Source organism: Carassius auratus, chromosome 22, assembly GCF_003368295.1.
Source record: "Carassius auratus strain Wakin chromosome 22, ASM336829v1, whole genome shotgun sequence".
NCBI classification, from domain to species: Eukaryota; Metazoa; Chordata; class Actinopteri; order Cypriniformes; family Cyprinidae; genus Carassius; species Carassius auratus.
The window spans coordinates 9,618,274-9,636,003 of NC_039264.1; the positions used below are offsets into that span (position 1 = coordinate 9,618,274).

Here is a 17,730-nt window from a genome sequence, read left to right on the forward strand (position 1 = left end):
AGAATTGATTAGTTTAAAGTTTGGGTCTATCGGGTTTTTGACTCGTTCCTTAGTCACGTGACAGACCCATACGCTTAACCAATACAGTATGAGCCTGAAAGAGTATTGATTAGTTCATAGTTCGGGTCTATCGGGCTTTTGACTCGTTCCTTAGTCACGTGACAGACCCATAACACTTAACCAATGCAGTCTGAGCCGGAAAGAGTATTGATTAGTTCATAGTTCGGGTCTATCGGGTTTTTGACTCATCCCTTAATCACGTGACAGCCCCATACGCTAAACCTATGCAGTTTGAGCCGAAAATAGAATGGATTAGCTCATAGTTCGGGTCTATAAGGTTTTTGAATCGTTCCTTGAACATGTGACAGACCCATACGCATAACCAATGCAATCTGAGCCGGAAAGAGAATTGATTAGTTTAAAGACCGGGTATATCGGGTTTTTGACTCGTTCCTTAGTCACGTGACAGACCCAAAACACTTAACAAATGCAGTCTGAGCAGTAAAGAGTATTGATTTGTTCATAGTTCGGGTCTATAGGGCTTTTGTCTCGTTCCTTAGTCACGTCACAGACCCATACGCTTAACCAATGCAGTATGAGCCTGAAAGAGTATTGATTAGTTCATAGTTTGGGTCTATCGGGCTTTTGACTCGTTCCTTAGTCACGTGACAGCACCATACGCTAAACCTATGCAGTCTGAGTCGGAAAGAGAATAGATTGGTTTATAGTTCGTGTCTATCGTTTTTTTGACTCTTTCCTTAGTCACGTGGCAGACCCATACGCTTAACCAATACTGTCTGAGCTGGAAAGAGAATTGATTAGTTCATAGTTCGGGTCTATTGGCTTTTTGACTCGTTCCTTAATCATGTGACAGCCCCATACACTAAACATGTGCAGTCTGAGCCGGAAAGAGAATGAATTACTTCATAGTTCGGGTCTATCGGGTTTTTAACTCGTTCCTTAATCATGTGACAGACCCATAAGCATAACCAATGCATTGTGAGCCTGAAAGAGAATTGATTAGTTCATAGTTCAGGTCTATCGGGTTTTTGACTCGTTCCTTAGTCACGTGACAGACCCATAGGCTTAACCAATGCAGTCTGAGCCGCAAAGAGCATTGATTAGTTCATAATTAGGGTCTATCGGGTTTTTGAATCGTTCCTTAGTCACGTGACAGACCCATAGGATTAACCAATGCAGTCTGAGCCGGAAAGAGTATTGATTAGCTCATAGTTAGGGTCTATCGGGTTTTTGACTGGTTCCCTAATCACGTGACAACCCCATACACTAAACCTATGCAGTCTGAGCCGGAAAGAGAACTGATTAGGTTATAGTTCGGGTTTACCAGGTTTTTGATTCGTTCCGTAATCCATCATCCATTGTTCGGGAGAATTGATTATTTCATAGTTCGGGTTTATCGGGCTTTTGACTCGTTCCTTAATAATGTGATGGCCCTTTACACTAAACCTATGCAGTCTGAGCCAGAATGAGAATTGATTAGTTCATAGTTTGGTTCTGTCAAGATTTTGTCTCATTCCTTAATCACGTGACAGCCCCATATGCTTAACCAATGCAATCTGAGGTGGAAAGAGAATTTATTAGTTCATAGTTCGGGTCTATCAGGTTTTGGGCTCGTTCCTTAATCCATAATCCATAGTTCGGGAGAATTGATTAGTTCATTGGGTTTTTGACTCGTTCCTAAATCATGTGACAGCCCCATACACTAAACATGTGCAGTCTGAGACGGAAAGAGAATGGATTAGTTCATAGTTCGGGTCTATCGGGAATTTAACTCGTTCCTTAATCACGTGACACCCCGATACACTTAATCAATGCAATCTGAACCGGAAAGAGAATTGATTAGTTTATAGTCCGGGTCTATCGGGTTTTTGACTCGTTTCTTGGTTACGTGACAGACCCATAACATTTAACCAATGCAGTCTGAGCCGGATAGAGTATTGATCAGTTCATAGTTCGGGTCTATCAAGTTTTTGACTCATTCCGTAATCACGTGACAGCCCCATACGCTAAACCTATGCACTCTGAGCCGAAAAGAGAATTGATTAGTTCATAATTAGGGTCTATCGGGTTTTTGACTCTTTCCTTAATCATTTGATAGCCCCATACGCTTAACCTATGCAGTCTGAGCTGGAAAGAGAATGGATTAGTTCATAGTTCGGGTCTAGCGGGTTTTTAACTCGTTCCTTAATCACGTGACAGACCCAGAAGCATAACCAATGCATTCAGAGCCTGAAAGAGAATTGATTAGTTCATAGTTCGGGTCTATCAGGTTTTTGACTCGTTCCGTAATCCATAATCCATAGTTCGGGAGAATTGATTAGTTCATAGTTCGGGTCTATCGGGATTTTGACTCGTTCCTTAATCACGTGACAGACCCATACGCTTGACCAATGCAATCTGAGCCGGAAGGAGAATTGATTAGTTCATAGTTCGGGTCTATCAGGTTTTTGACTCGTTCCTTAATCAATAATCCATAGTTCGGGAGAATTGATTAGTTCATAGTTCGGGTTTATCAGGTTTTTGATTCGTTCCTTAGTCACGCGACTGACCCATAGGCTTAACCAATGCGGTCTGAGCCTGAAAGAGAATTGATTAGTTCATAGTTTGGGTCTATTGGGTTTTTGACTCATTCCTTAATCACGTGACAGCCCCATACACTTAACCAATGCAATCTGAGCCGGAAAGAGAATTGATTAGTTCATAGTTCGGTATCTATCGGGTTTTCACTCGTTCCTTAATCACCTGACAGCCCCATACGCAAAACCTATGCAGTCTGAGCTGAAAAGAGAATTGATCAATTCATAAGTAGGGTCTATGGAGTTTTTGACTCGTTCCTTAATCATGTGTCAGCCCCATACACTAAACCTATGCAGTCTGAGCCGAAAAGAGAATTGATTAGTTCATAATTAGGGTTTATGGGGTTTTTGACTCGTTCCTTAATCACGTGACAGCCCCATACACTAAACATGTGCAGTCTGAGCCGAAAAGAGAATTGATTAGTTCATAGTTCGGTATCTATCAGGTTTTTCACTCGTTCCTTAATCACATGACAGAACCATACGCTAAACCAATGCAGTCTGAGCCGGAAAGACAATTGATTAGTTCATAGTTCGGTATCTATCGGGTTTTTGACTCGTTCCTTAGTCACGTGACAGACTCATAGGCTTAACCAATGCAGTCTGAGTCGGAAAGAGAATTTATTAGTTCGTAGTTCGGGTCTATCAGGTTTTTGACTCGTTCCTTAATCCATAATCCATAGTTCGGGAGAATTGATTAGTTCATAGTTCTGGTATATCGTGTTTTTGACTCATTCCTTAATCACGTGACAGCCCTTTACACTAAACCTATGCAGTCTGAGCCGGAAAGAGAATTAATTAGTTCATAGTTCGGTGTCTATAGGGTTTTTGACTCGTTTCTTAGTTACGTGACAGAACCATACGCTTAACAATGCAGTCTTGAGCCTGAAATAGAATTGATTAGTTCATAATTCGGATCTACCGGGTTTTTGACTCGTTCCTTAATCCATAATCCATAGTTTGGGAGAATTGATTAGTTAATAGTTCGGGTCTATCGGGTTTTCACTCGTTCCTTAATCACATGACCGACCCATACGCTAAACCAATGCTGTCTGAGCCGGAAAGAGAATTGATTAGTTCATTTACAACCTTCCTTACAAATGGGTGCATATAGTACTTATTAGAGTTGAAGATCTTTGCCCGAATCCGACGGGACCCTATGGGACCCGACGGGTTCAGGCTCAATTTATATCATTTTACGCGGGCTCGGGTTTGTGCTCCGGTTTGCGAGGTAAATGAACGGTCATGTGATGTGTTTTGATTAGCACGAGAAAGATGCGAAAATGGATGCTGAGTAGGTGTAACGGAGGCTTGCCTCTGACGATTACGTTTTAGTTGCACCAGCAACTAAAGTAAGGTGTGGAAAAGTTTTGACCATGTTTATAATGAGAATAATGAGTGAATAATGATGCACCATCAGTGAGCGCAGGAGCACGCTGAAGCCATCTACAGTGGATTCAATCATTTTCCTCCACAAAAACATGCAGGCCTAATCGCTGTTAGTAAAGGTTTTTCAAATGATAACTAAATATTTAAATGCATAAGTCTTAAATGCATAATGTGGACAGAGTATTTACGCTAATGTTGGCATAGGTAGAGCCTTTATCTTAATTTCGTTATTGCCAAATACCAATCTTAATTTAAAAAGTAGTTTTTTAACTAAAGTTAATTTAGTCTACGTCTAATTTAGTCTAATTTAGTTATGTTAAAACACGTATAAATGACTCATTCTTGAAAAAAGGCAAAAGAGCTAGGCCTGTAAACGGATTCGGGCTTTTAAAAAGCTGTCAATCAAAATGTACTTGTCGGGCTCGGGTCCTAACTTTAAAGGCCCGATTACAGCTCTAGTACTTTTTATTATTTTTTTATTATAATTATTGCTTATGCTTTAAATGTTGTCCATATGATGGCGAAATCACTTTGATGAATAACTTTGAGATTTTTTTCTTTTTTTACAGTGGATTCTAATCTTCAAAAATGACCTTGTTGTATGATTTATGTCTTTTGAGTTCACCCTTCAGATTAGATTAGACCATAGAACTGTAGTGTTACTTGTTAAGGATTCAAAATGTTATTTGCTTTTAATTTAGATCATTATGTCCTTTTTGAGCAATCTTCTTGTACATACATTAGACCAAAATGTCAAGTTTGCCTAGGAAAAGCAAATTATTATACCAGCAATCTCAAAATTGGATTAAAAATGAACAGACTAGGCTATAAATACTTTGGCTTGGATTACTTTATTATATTTATAACAGGGTTTTATTTATTTATAAAATAATAACACACCACAGATCCTGAAGAAACGGTAACAAAAACACAGTGGCAGGAATGTCAGAAACAGCGTATGGGTCTGTCACGTGATTAAGGAACGACTCGACCTGAAAGACTCATGAGATGAACTAATCAATTCTCTTTCTGGCTCAGACTGCATTGGTTTAGCGCATGGGTCTGTCACGTGATTAAGGAACTAGTCAAAAAGCCGATAGACACGAACTATGAACTAATCAATACTCTTTCCGGCTCAGACTGCATTGGTTTAGCGTATGGGGCTGTCACGTGATTAAGGAATGACTTTTCAGACAAGAGATGAGGTGAGTTAATCACAGACTGAAGACTCAGGTAAAGAATGAAATAATCTTTTCTGGATCTTATAGCATTTTAGTTTTGTATTGTTTGTAGTGTGATCAACGTCTGCATAAGTACTAGATGTGATGGGGAAGTAACACGGAACATTTTAATTACATTTTGCTAAAATGAACAAAATGAACGAAATGACTCGAAAAAAGATTCGTTCATTTTGCTGAACGTGACTCAAATGTTGTTTTTGGATGTGATGAATCGTTTGGCAGCACTAATATGAAAAAGACTGTAATTATGTCTGTGTAGAGCGTGTGTGTTTTACCTCTCTGTGTCTCTGTCTCTCGCTGTCCTTCATATACTGCTGCTGGAGCTGTTCTCGCTCTCTTTCAAGCCTCCTCTCCTCGGCTTGTTCCTGTGACCGTCGTATGGTCTCCTCTTTCTCTTTCTGCCGCCTGCGCTCCTCTACCTGAGCCTCAATGGCCCGCTACACATAACACAGAGTCACAGAGCTCAGGAATGTAAGTGTGCAGCAGTGATCTGAGGGTTTAGTCGAGGGTTGAATCTCACCTGGTGCTCCAGCTGTTTGAGTTTCCTGCGTTCTCGCTCCTCGATCTGAGCAGGGTCCAGCAAGGCTGTCATTGTGCGAAGGTAACTGAACAAGGAATCACAAAAGCGTAAATCCCCTGAACAAGCCAGACTTAGAATATTTAAATTGATTTAATTATTTAAAAAAAGTCTAATTTCTAAAGTCTTTAGGCCAAGATTTTTATATAGGTACATTATCATTATAAATTAACATCCATTCTGTATTAAATTACTGAAATTTAAACAAGAAATTTACATTTAAAAAATCCCAGCTGTAGTTGCCAGAATAGTTGCAAGTTTTTAGCATAGCATTTTCCGTTGTTTACTGTTATGAGCATGGTAATGAATGTTTTTTATGGTCTGATGGATCTGTTCTGCCACCTCAGGGTTTGTTGTGAGCTAACACACCTGGATCTCTGTTGGTTTCCCTGAGTGGTGTCCACGCTGGCCCTCCCCAGACTGTCCCCTCCAAACGCACTCGAGCCGTCCCACGCCGTGGACAGAGCTCCGGAGACGGAGCGGTGAGACAGACAGCTGCTGGGGTCAGGGACCCCTCGCTCGGGGACCACAGCTGAGGGCTGATGGAGAGAGTCAAAATGAAGGGCCCAGCGCTCCATGTCCTCGCCCTGTAGAGGACAATGAGAGGTGACAAAGAGCACTGACAGGAGATCGTATCGCACTAAACAATCTGCTGACTTGCTGTGGTCTGTCCTGCGGTGGACCCCATAGAAGAAAATTAAAGACCAATACAGCAAAGTGAAACCGTATGAAGAGAGAGTGGTGCATGCAAAGATGTGAATGTTTATGAAGGATTAGTCCCTCTGTCAGTATCTGTATCTGTCAGTATCTGTCTAATGTCATTTCCACCAGCTCTAACCGTCCTAGAGCGCTATTCAACACAATTCAGTCTGTTATAAATCCATCTAGTAATGCTCTACAGCAGGCCTCAAAGTCAACCTGTAATGATTTCCTCCATTATTTTGTTGATAAAGTAGCCTCTGTTAAACAGAGTATTAAGAACATGTCTAACACTTTTGACTTGTGCTCTTCTCCTGTCCGTTCTGTGTTTAATGTGTTTGAGCCAGTGTCACTCCCTCTCCTCTCTGATGTGGTCCAGGGGCTGAGACCGACAAACTGTCCTCTGGACATTATCCCATCTAAAATGCTTAAACAGGTTTTTAACACAGTGGGCCCATGCCTCCTCTCATTTATAAACAGTTGCCTGAGTTCAGGTTCTGTACCAACTGTATTCAAGCACGCAGTGGTCAGGCCTCTGCTAAAAAAAAACCAACCTTGATCCTACCGTTATGTCAAATTTTAGACCTGTGTCCCATTTACCTTTTCTATCCAAGGTTTTGGAAAAGATTGTTTTCTTATAGTTACAGTCTTTTCTGGAGAACAATCAGATTTTTGAAAAGTTTCAGTCTGGCTTTAGGACACGACACAGCACTGAGTCCGCTCTTCTCAAAGTACAAAATGACATTCTCTTGTCCCTTGATGAGAAAAAGCCAGTGCTGCTCATAATGCTGGACCTTACTGCAGCATTTGACACCGTGGACCACTCAGTCCTCCTGACACGTCTGGAACAACAGGTTGGGCTTCAGGGACCTGTGCTGCAGTGGTTTAGGTCGTATTTAACAGAGAGGACTTTTTCTGTTAGGATTGGTGACCTCTCCTCCTCCTCCGCTCCCTTGACCTCTGGTGTGCCACAAGGTTCCATTTTGGGCCCTGTTTTATTTTCCTTGTATATGTTGCCGTTAGGTGCAGTTATTTCAAAGCACAAAATGTCTTTTCATCTGTACGCAGACGACCTACAGGTTTACCTTCCGGTTGTCCCTGCTTGTCCTAATAGTCTTCAGTCCATCAACAGATGCTTAGAGGACATCAGATTGTGGCTGTCCCAGGATTTCCTCTGTTTGAATGAGGATAAAACTGAATGTATTGTGTCCGGCACATCCAACCTGCCCAGTGTTTCAGCTCCTGGTCCTTTTGCTTTGGCCCCCCATCTTAACCATGTTGTCAAAAATCTGGGGGTAAAACTAGACAGCAGTCTAAAATTTGATGAACAAATAGATTCGGTGGTTAGGGCAAGCTTTTTTCAGCTTCGCCTCCTTTCAAAGGTCAAACCGTTTTTAAGTCGTGCTGACCTGGAGAAAGCCATCCATGCTTTTATTAGCTCCCGCATAGACTACTGCAATGCGCTCTATGTGGGAGGTTACCAAACTGGACTTCACCGTTTGCAGCTTGTGCAAAACGCTGCTGCCCGACTGCTAACTAACAGTCGTAAACACGAGCACATAACACCTGTCCTGTACTCCCTGCACTGGTTCCCTGTCCAGTTTAGAATTAATTTTAAAATCTTAATGTTTGTTTTTAATAAACTCACGGGCCTTGCACCTTCCTATTTGTGTGAGATTCTGACCCCTCACAAACCCAGCAGAGCTCTACGTTCTGCTGGGCAACATCTGCTGAAGGTGCCCCGGTCCCGGTTCAAACAGTGGGGCGATCGTTCTTTTGCAGTGGCCGGTCCTAAACTCTGGAACTTGTTGCCCATTGAGTTACGTTCCATCACTGACCGGCCTCTGTTTAAAGCCAAACTTAAAACCTATTTATTTAAAATGGCTTTTTGCACTTAATGGCTCTGTGACACTGCTCTGTTTTTATTGTGTAAATATGTTTTAAACCTATTTGTAATTATGTTTATTTTTTACTAATGTTGTTAAGCACCTTGGTTCAATCTGTGGTTGTTGGAAAGCGCTATATAAATAAATATTGATTGATTGACTGTCTGCGTTTAAACAGTTATACAATATACATCTGAGTACTGAGTAATATTAATAAAATACATTTATTTTCTACATGGTCAGGGTTTGGCTTAGGGTTACCTGCATGTAATTGTGCATAATTTATTGTTATTATAATAGTAAGAACATGTAACAAGGACACCTTAAAATAAAATGTTACTGTATAATTCTATACTATAATTTAATCATATATAAATCATATAATTATATAAAGAAATTGTTTTAATCTATAAATATATAAAGAAATATCTGGTATTGCTTTTTTTAATGAGATGGTAACACTTTATTTTATGGTGTCCTGTTACAGATGTTACATATTTACTATAGTAATAACAATAAATTATGCATACCTATACACAACTAAGCCAAAACCGAACCCCTATCTTAACCCATTACCATATAATTAATAAATACTACTCAGTACTTAAAGGTACAGTGTAAAATAAAGTGTAACCGAGATTTCAGACTATTTAAAGGTAAAACAATCATGACAAATGCATTAGAGTACAACAAAATAAATGGTTTAGTTTGGTTTTAATACATTTGAGGCTTAAAGTTTACATACACTTTGCAGAATCTGCCAATTGTTAAAAAATTGTAATAAAATAAGAGGAGCCATGTTTTTAGGACTGCCCTGATGAAGCTGTTTCACACAACGGATGCCAACACTAGACAAAACAGGAGCTGAATTTGATGCATCAGAAGTTAAGCTTGACATGACTTGATCACGGTGTGAGGAGTTCACCTGGCTGTTGATCTCTTTGTCGTGCTGTCGGCGTAGTTTGTCCTCTTCTCTCTGCTTGTCCAGTTCCTGTAGCCAGCGTCTCTGCTGCTCCTGTCTCTGAGCACTGAACAAGTCCTCCACAGGAGCCGCTTCCTGCACACCACAGATGCAGTCAAACATCAGTATATCACTGGATGGACTGCAGAGCAGACCAGGGGCATTAGTCTGAGTCTGTGATGAACTCACCCCCACTATGAAGACAGAGCGGCTGGCAGCAGGGAGCTCTCTCTGAGTCTGGGCTGGAGCTCTGTAGTTTGAGCTCTCTGCTCCAGCAGCCCTCCGTGAGCTCGGCCCGTCCTGCACCAACACACACACCAACAGCTCAAACATTCTACCTTACATTCCTGTGGCTCAGTGGTAGAGCATTGCGTTAGAAGCGCAAAAGGTTGTGGGTTTGATTCCCAGGGAACACATGATAAGTAAAAAATGTTAGCCTCAATGTTAGTCGCTTTGGATAAAAGCGTCTGCTAAAAGCATCAGTTTATATTCAGCCCCACATGCTGTTTGACGCCATAATCATCATGTCACTGTGTCACAGTGTAATTATTCTTCTATTCTTCAATAAGGTGTGGTCACATTTGTGAGCCTGGAGCAGAAAACCAGTGCACAGTAGTAGCACAGGTTTATTTGTAGCAAAAGCCAGCAATACATTTTATAGGTTAAACTTATCAATTTTCCTTTTATGCCAAAAATCATTAGGATATTTCATTTCATAAAGCTATTTTTGCTAGTAATATGCATTACTAAGGACCTCATTTTCTCAATATTTAGATTTTCTTTTCTTTTTTCGCACCCTCAGACTTCAGTTTCTCAAGTTGTCTCTCAACCAAATATCGTATCATAAAATGTACCCTTATGACTGGTTTTGTGTGGACCAAGATCACATTTATCGCTGTTTGAAGAAACTGAATTTGTTTAACATTAACACTTATTTTCCTTTAATATTTGCTCTAAATAAATACATTCTTGTCATCTAAGATGTTATATTTTGATTAAAATTAGATTTCTCTGTTACATGAAAAATTTTTATGTACATGTGTATTGTTAAAATAAAAATTACAAAAAGTTGCTATTTTAGCCAAAGTAAATCTGACTAAAAACTAAAAAATAACACTGAACTGGCTTGAGAGTCTCGGTTAAATCTTTAGATTTTTATATTATAGATCAGTGATTATTTTGCGTTATATTTAACTGAAAATGTAGCAGCTTATAATGTGTCAAACATTGACCATGACACATCAATACACAGAAAACGGCAATATGATTTATGAAGAGCAAAGTACATAATATCTACTCACTGTGTCAGGCTGGTCTTTCAGCCTGGCTTCATAAGATTCACTGTGAGCTTTCATATCTTTGAGACCGGCTTTCTGCTGCCTCTTCAGAGCCATCTGCTCATCTGGAAAGCAGCAAGCAAATTTATTATTTCACCATAGCTAATTCAACATACTCTCGTTGCAGTTCTTAACTATTTCATGAAACTATTTCAGTGAATTGCTCACTAATTCACACAAATGTGTACCTCATTCATAAGATTTCACATGATTTACTTAGACCCACTGATGGTTAGGTTTAAGGGTGGACCTTTAAAACAAATCATGTTTCTGTATGAATTACTTTCAACATTTGAAGAAAGTTGATAACCAAACAGTTCTTGGTCCCCTTTGGTTTCCATTATGATTTCTTTTTTCTTCTTTTTACCTATGGACATCAATGGCTATATCTTCTTTTGTGAAACGCAGAAGTGTGTAAATGACAGAATTCACATTTTTGGACAGACTATCCCTTAAACTTGCTATGTAGTCATCACAAAGGTTTGTCTGATTGCACAACACAGCAGTACCCAGCTCTCTCCTCCACTGAGCTCTTCTGGCTTCCAGTTTGTCTTGCTCTCGTTCCCTTTCTCCAAATGTGCTGAAAAACCCTGAGTGCTGCTCATCTGACAGAGGCCTGATTCGAAACACAAGAGAGACACAAGCACACATGACACACTTCATAATGGTTATTAAGAACGACCCAGCAACAACAGGTAATATTCTGGCAAGGTTCTTTCACATTTATTAACTAATTATTTCAGAAATGTTAAAAGAATGTTTGCTCAAAGTTTTCTGGTCATTATAAAATGTGCTCAAAATGTTTGTATGTAAAACAAAAATATTATTTACATACTGTTCAACATTTTTCAGAAACTTTTTAGTTGGAAATTCATCTAATTATTTTTAAACATTAATTAATTAGTTTCAGATGGATAGAGAGCATTCAAAAACTTTCCCATGATGTCTTTCAAAAGGATCAAATGGAATTTTTCGCAAAACCAAGAACAAGAATCAATTCTTTAAAAAGGTTAATAAAACAATGCTTTGAACATTCAAACAACATTCAGGAATATCGTTTTCATAACTTCATGGGAATGTAAGTGAAATGTTCTTAGTACATATATTCTTGTTAGCTGGGTATTTATCAAGTAACTCACTTGGTGAATCTCACAAAACATATCAAAAGCATGCCATATTTCATGTCACTGCTCATATTTAATAAAAAAAAAAGAATTGGATAAATATGCAAAAAAAATGCTGCTGGTGTATAAAGCCCATTAATCGGTGCTCTTTGGGTGTGGGACTTCTAAATTCATCAAAAAACGAATCACTCCATTCATTACAATTTCAAATGCCTTGAAGTGATTTGTTATTTGATAAGGTTCATTTCATTCTAGCATTGTTATCATGACAACTAAGCTCATGTTATAAGATTCGCCTCTTGTGATACACTGTAGCTGATCTTAAATCAAGTCAGTTTTCTTACTGTCTTTCTGCCTTTTCATGTGATGCTCTGTGTCTGTCATTATGTTTGTCCAGGATCGACTCTTCACCAGTTCCTGTAGTTCCAGGACAGTTTTCCTCTGAGCTGGCCACAGCTTCTGCTAACAAGAAACAAGCTTGTCCTTCAGAATGCTATGGTAAAGTAATTTTAACCCTAAAAGGGGCAACTTATCCTGGGGGATAAAAACATTTGAGAAGCAGTGAAATGTTTTTGTGGCTTGCATTTTAGAAAATCCAATCTTTTTGTAATCTTGACAAAACAGATATCGTTGGAAAGGTCTGACAGTGAAGTAGCCATATTTAGTAACTGTTTTGTAATAGAAGTGATATTGTGACCGGAAACGGCATGAAAAATAGTGCCCAAACAAAATCTCACAGGAACTAAAACATTTTTCAACTTCAAATTTGGAACATAAATTGGTTAGACATATGTCTTTGATTTGATAGCAATTTTAGACTGCAACATATTTTATAAAATATACAGAGTATACTACATTATCTTTACTGTGAACTTAAACTGTTAAAACATTTTATAATTTCTTATTTTAAAACGCTTTCACTTCAGCAATAATCCGCTATGTGTCTTCTTTAGAAAGAGACCAACCTTAGGTCGGTTTTCCAAAACATTTAGGAATTACAACCATGTTGTAACAAGTACTGGTGAACAAGTGTGCTGTTTTCAGTGAATTTATACCCCCAAAGGAGCGACGTATCCTGGGGGATACAAACATTAAAATAAGAGTCAAGTTGTGAGAAAAAAATAAATAAATAATGAAATTGTATTATTTTAGTCCCAATAAGGAGAAAAGCAGTAAATTAACTTTCTGATGTCTCTTTATGGGTTTGCCCTTTTATGGTTAACTGTACATTGATCATGAAACACCAGAGGGCTGTTTAAAAAACCCAACTTGAAATAACCTAACAAATCAATGAGGACTAAAGCGGTATCATAAACAACAAATTAAGTTCATGCAATCTCACTAATTTGATCCAGGTTGAGTGAGTCAGGATAATTTGCTGTGTATTTAATTTAATGTGCATGCTGGTTCTCACACAGCCCTTAATGTCGGTCATGGATCAATCGATAAACCATGGCAAGTGCATATATTTATGCTGTTTAATGCATTTGAGACGTTGTTTTTTCCTCAGTGAATAACAGACATCTCACAGTTATATTCTTCATCTCCAAAAATCATACAAAAATATATGTTTCAACATTTTGAAGTCAGGTGACAGTGTTTTCGTGAAATATTTGTTGTTGGACATTAAATGTGACACATGTAGAATTTTAATCCTACATATAAGTGTATTTGTATGATAGCAGTAACTGTAAATCAGAGGTAAGCTAATTAATTATAGGCTCAGATGAGTTAAATGTGTGTTTCTCTTTTCAGTTTCATTGTTGTCCGTTTTTATTTTTAATTCAGTTATTTTACCTTTTAATTTGGTGTTTTTAAAGATAATTTTTATACTGTAATGTTTTAATGTTCTACTATAAATACAGCTGTCATAAAACCCAGGATAAAATCTGCATGGCAAGAAACTGCTGATCAACCGAATGAGCATGTAGCAGCATGTTAAAATGTTTTCATGTATCTTAAAAAAAGATTATTCAATTTGGACACAATACATTAAATAAAGTCGGTTGTAGCCTAGGCCTATATTTTATTTTATTTAAGTTGCACTATCTGTATACTTCTATTTTTGTACAGATAATAAAGTAAAATAATAGTATGTGAGAGTGTCAGTGGTTGTAGAAAATATCAATGTGTTCCTATTGGTCAGTGTATGGAAGTTCAGTTTAGCCTGACAGTTAGCCTGCTCTGGACCAGGTTAGTTTCCTAGCATCAGTGTCCACAAACACAAACAAGTGACTGAACTTGAGCTATGGTAAATTTGCTTTATGAAACCAAATCAAGAGACAATGAGTCTGAGACAAGCTTGGCTTATTTGGTAAACTAGTTTTATGAACCAGCCCCCAGGTCCTGTAATGACTCACCTGTGTGAGAGTGTGTGTTTGCAGCGGATGAGCTGCTGATGGTGCTCAGTATCTGCTGGAACTGCTCCTGTGTCAGACACACCATGCTCTCCTTCTTCTGCTGTCCAGTGGCTGTGCTGTCCGACTGCGCTTTCACCACCTCGCTGGACCTGCTCTTGGGTCCGCCCATGCTCTTCTGCCCAACACAACTGACTAATGGTGTGTTTTTGCTTCTTTTTACCTTTTCGGCTTTGTCTGGTTGAGGAGGACATTGTTTGGAGTTGATGATTTTGTGTGTTTTATTCCTTGGAGGAATCTAAGCACAAAAAATACAGAGCACACACATGTAACACACAGTTCAAAACAGGATACATGTTTGATAACTTCTAGAATTTGCACGTTAAATTTAACACATTTACAGAGACTTTAAACACAAAAAGGCTGCACAGGTGTTTACTTACCTGACAAGAGCCCTTCTTATTAGAAGACTTTGATTCAGCACCTGTATAAGATGAGATACATAGTTGTATGTCTATGTCATGTCATGTGTTACCCTGGAGCACAAACGCAGTCATCAGTAGCACAGGTATATTTGTAGCAATAGTCAACAATACATATAAGTCAAAATTACACATTTTTCTTTTATGTAAAAAAAATCATTAGGATATCATGTTCCATGAAGATGTTTTGTACATTTCCTACCATAAATACAGTACTGTGCAAAAGTCTTAAGCAATTGGTATTCTCACCAAAAAAAAAAAAAAAAAGTTTTTAAGCCAGTTATTTCTATATGTTGCTTTAGTATGTCAGTAGGACATATCAGTTTACATTTCCAAACATTCCTTTTGCCATTAATTGTAATAATACAGTGTGATTTATGTATACACAATGAGTCAGACAATAGCCAGTGCTCCACACAGAGATCTGATCTCATCATTATCAGTCTGTCTGGAGTGACAAGAAGAAACAGAACAAATTGAGACAGACTAATCCAGAGGAACTGTGGTCTCCAAGATGCTACAAGAAACCCACCAACAAAGCTACAGTACTATGAAAGTTTAAGGCACTTGTTTAAAATGCTGTAAAATCCTTTCAAAAATAATGTCAATGTGGTTTTATGCATTGCTAAGAACTTCATTTGGACAAATCTTATGGCGATTTTCTCAATATTTAGATTTTTTTGCACCCTCAGGTTCCAGATATTCAAATAGTTGTATCTCAGTCAAATATTGTCTCATCCTAACAAACCATGCATCAATCGAAATCTTATTTATTTTATCAATTTCAAAAACATTGACCCTCATTTTGTGCTCCAGGGTCATTTATGAGTAATAGTGAATATGCAGTGTTCGTGAAACACAAACAGTAGGCACAAAATGCCCTCATCGCCAAGCCGCTTTCACTGAGACTCTGAAGTGTGCATACATCAAAAATGACATGAATGACCTTCAGTGAAGTTCAAGTCCTTACCATATTGAGCCAACACAAGCCTGGGCTTGCCATTCTCCAGCTCAAACAACAAGCCATCACTGCAAAACAAATCAACACACATGGGAAGAGTACTGTTACACTGACACTCTTGATCAATTAAATGATTAATTAAATCATGCATTGCTACGGGTTTAAGAAGAATGTGCCAATATAGTGCCTATATACTTTTTTGCATTGTTGACACACTGTTTTCCTATTTGATACTTTAAAGCTGCTTTGACACAACCTGTATTGTTAGAAGCGGTATATAAATAAGGTGACTTGACTTGACTATATATCGCACTGTATCTTACTGCAAAGGTCAGTCTAAAATAAACAGCTCAGCGTAAATGTTTCAGATTAATCTACGTACATAACAAAAGACTGCATCCTTTAATCATCCGCGTTAAAGAACCACTAAACTTCAATGTGACAAAATTTCTGAAAAACGTGAAGAAAGCAGCATACTGGGTTAAAAACCCAATACAGTAATATAACTCACCCCAGATTCTTCATCATTTTAAGCCCGCATTGTTTTGACGCCTGTGCGTTCTGTTGCTGCTCGCGACCAGTAAGCGTTCCTCTGATTGGTTGAGAGGCGGAGTCTCTTCCTCTACGGCTCAGCAGCACTGCAGTAAACAGCGAGACGCGCTTTAGCGCCTCCTGTGGTAGAGTGTTATATTGTTTTCAGCTGTAAAAAAAATAAATAAATATAAATATAAATATATATATATATATATATATATATATATATATATATATATATATATATATATATATATATATAGAGAGAGAGAGAGAGAGAGAGAGAGAGAGAGAGAGAGAGAGAGAGAGAGAGAGAGAGAGAGAGACAGTTCTATGATAAAATACAGCAGATCCATCAGACATTTAAAACTCTTCCGAACCAGGAGAAACTGCCGTATCTGTTAGGAGAACACAATAACTGCTGTGTGTTTGCTGCTCAGTATGTGTCTGCCTGTCATGTCAAACTGCCCTGACCTGATGTTTCCAATGTAGATTATGTTATGCCATATTACTGTATTGTATTACTTAGATGTATATTTTGCCTCTGTAAATCTAATACCATATTCTATTTTATTTTATTTCTAAATTATAAATTCACATACACAATTTCACTTTGCACTACATGGTTAATACTTTTTATATATTGTATTATTACTATTATTCTTTTTCTTTCTGTAAATACATATGTGCACTATTTGTAAGCAGCCCAGCTGCAACTGCTTTGGCAATACAAATGTACAGTTTTTGTCATGCCAATAAAGCACACCTAAATTGAAATTGAAAATTGAGAGACAGATAGAGAGAGAGAGAGAGAGAGAGAGAGGTGAACTGGGAAAATGCTTAAAACGTCTTCATTACTGGTATTAAGCAGTCAAATTCTAATTTTTGAATCTATAATACCTGTGTAGATGTGAGGGAAAGAAGGTAATATCAGTGAATACACTCAAATAGTTGAAAGAGGAAGTTGAATATGCATTTTATTGCAAAATGTTTCTTTATTGTTTTATTTAATTAAATTAGAGATTTATTTTCTGATTGAATGTTGCATTTGCATTAGTTTTTGTTTGTACACAGCTAAGATGCAGATGTTTTGGTAAGTATAGTGAAAACTAAGGTATAGAGTTTACTTTGAAACAATTTAGAAATTTCCTTTGAATTAACTTTGAAACATTTTTTCTTCAAAACTCGGAAATTATTAGTAAATTCAAATAATTACAAAGAAACTGTAAGTAATATATTGAATTCATATATATATATATATATATATATATATATATATATATATATATATATATATATATATATATATATATATATACACACACATGTTTTTTTAAGTAGATTTTGTTATTGTTGTTTTTTGGTTGTAAAACACAATAATGTTTACAGTGTACAATTATATAAAACATATAAACCTGAAAACATCACAGCATGACAGATGTTAATTAGAATAATTTCAAAACTAAAGTTTTAATAAGTCCCTCTAAAAAATAATATGAAAAAGAAATCTGCTAAAATATAATATGAGCAAAAATACCCCAATTAATGCCTTGCAGAACAGATTCAGAACTACATAAATTGAAAT

The 17,730-nt window shown here is 37.7% G+C and overlaps 1 protein-coding gene across 2 annotated transcripts; it reads right to left on the bottom strand.

Annotated features, from left to right (window-relative positions):
• Nucleotides 1–5,125: 5,125 nt before the first annotated feature.
• ccdc66 (coiled-coil domain containing 66) lies at nucleotides 5,126–16,224 on the bottom strand. Of its 2 annotated transcripts, none has more exons than XM_026197615.1 (12): nucleotides 16,123–16,224; nucleotides 15,621–15,679; nucleotides 14,612–14,652; nucleotides 14,172–14,466; nucleotides 12,156–12,273; nucleotides 11,197–11,303; nucleotides 10,652–10,752; nucleotides 9,540–9,650; nucleotides 9,315–9,446; nucleotides 6,174–6,391; nucleotides 5,748–5,832; nucleotides 5,126–5,664 (listed from the first exon to the last, which is right to left on the bottom strand). In XM_026197615.1, exons 1-12 carry the CDS (start codon nucleotides 16,137–16,139, stop codon nucleotides 5,473–5,475), a joined length of 1,476 nt encoding a protein of 491 aa, XP_026053400.1. In that variant the 5' UTR covers nucleotides 16,140–16,224; the 3' UTR covers nucleotides 5,126–5,472. The 2 variants fall into 2 exon arrangements, with proteins under 2 accessions (XP_026053400.1, XP_026053401.1); XM_026197616.1 differs by having other exon boundaries at nucleotides 5,127–5,664; nucleotides 12,156–12,270.
• Between the last annotated feature and the right edge of the window lie 1,506 nt (nucleotides 16,225–17,730).

Coding starts and splice junctions, on each gene's coding strand:
- ccdc66 (XM_026197615.1), bottom strand. Junction 9,447..9,539: donor GCTCTGTCTTCATAGTGGGG/GTGAGTTCATCA, acceptor TGTGGTGTGCAG/GAAGCGGCTCCTGTGGAGGA. Junction 6,392..9,314: donor ACAAAGAGATCAACAGCCAG/GTGAACTCCTCA, acceptor TGTCCTCTACAG/GGCGAGGACATGGAGCGCTG.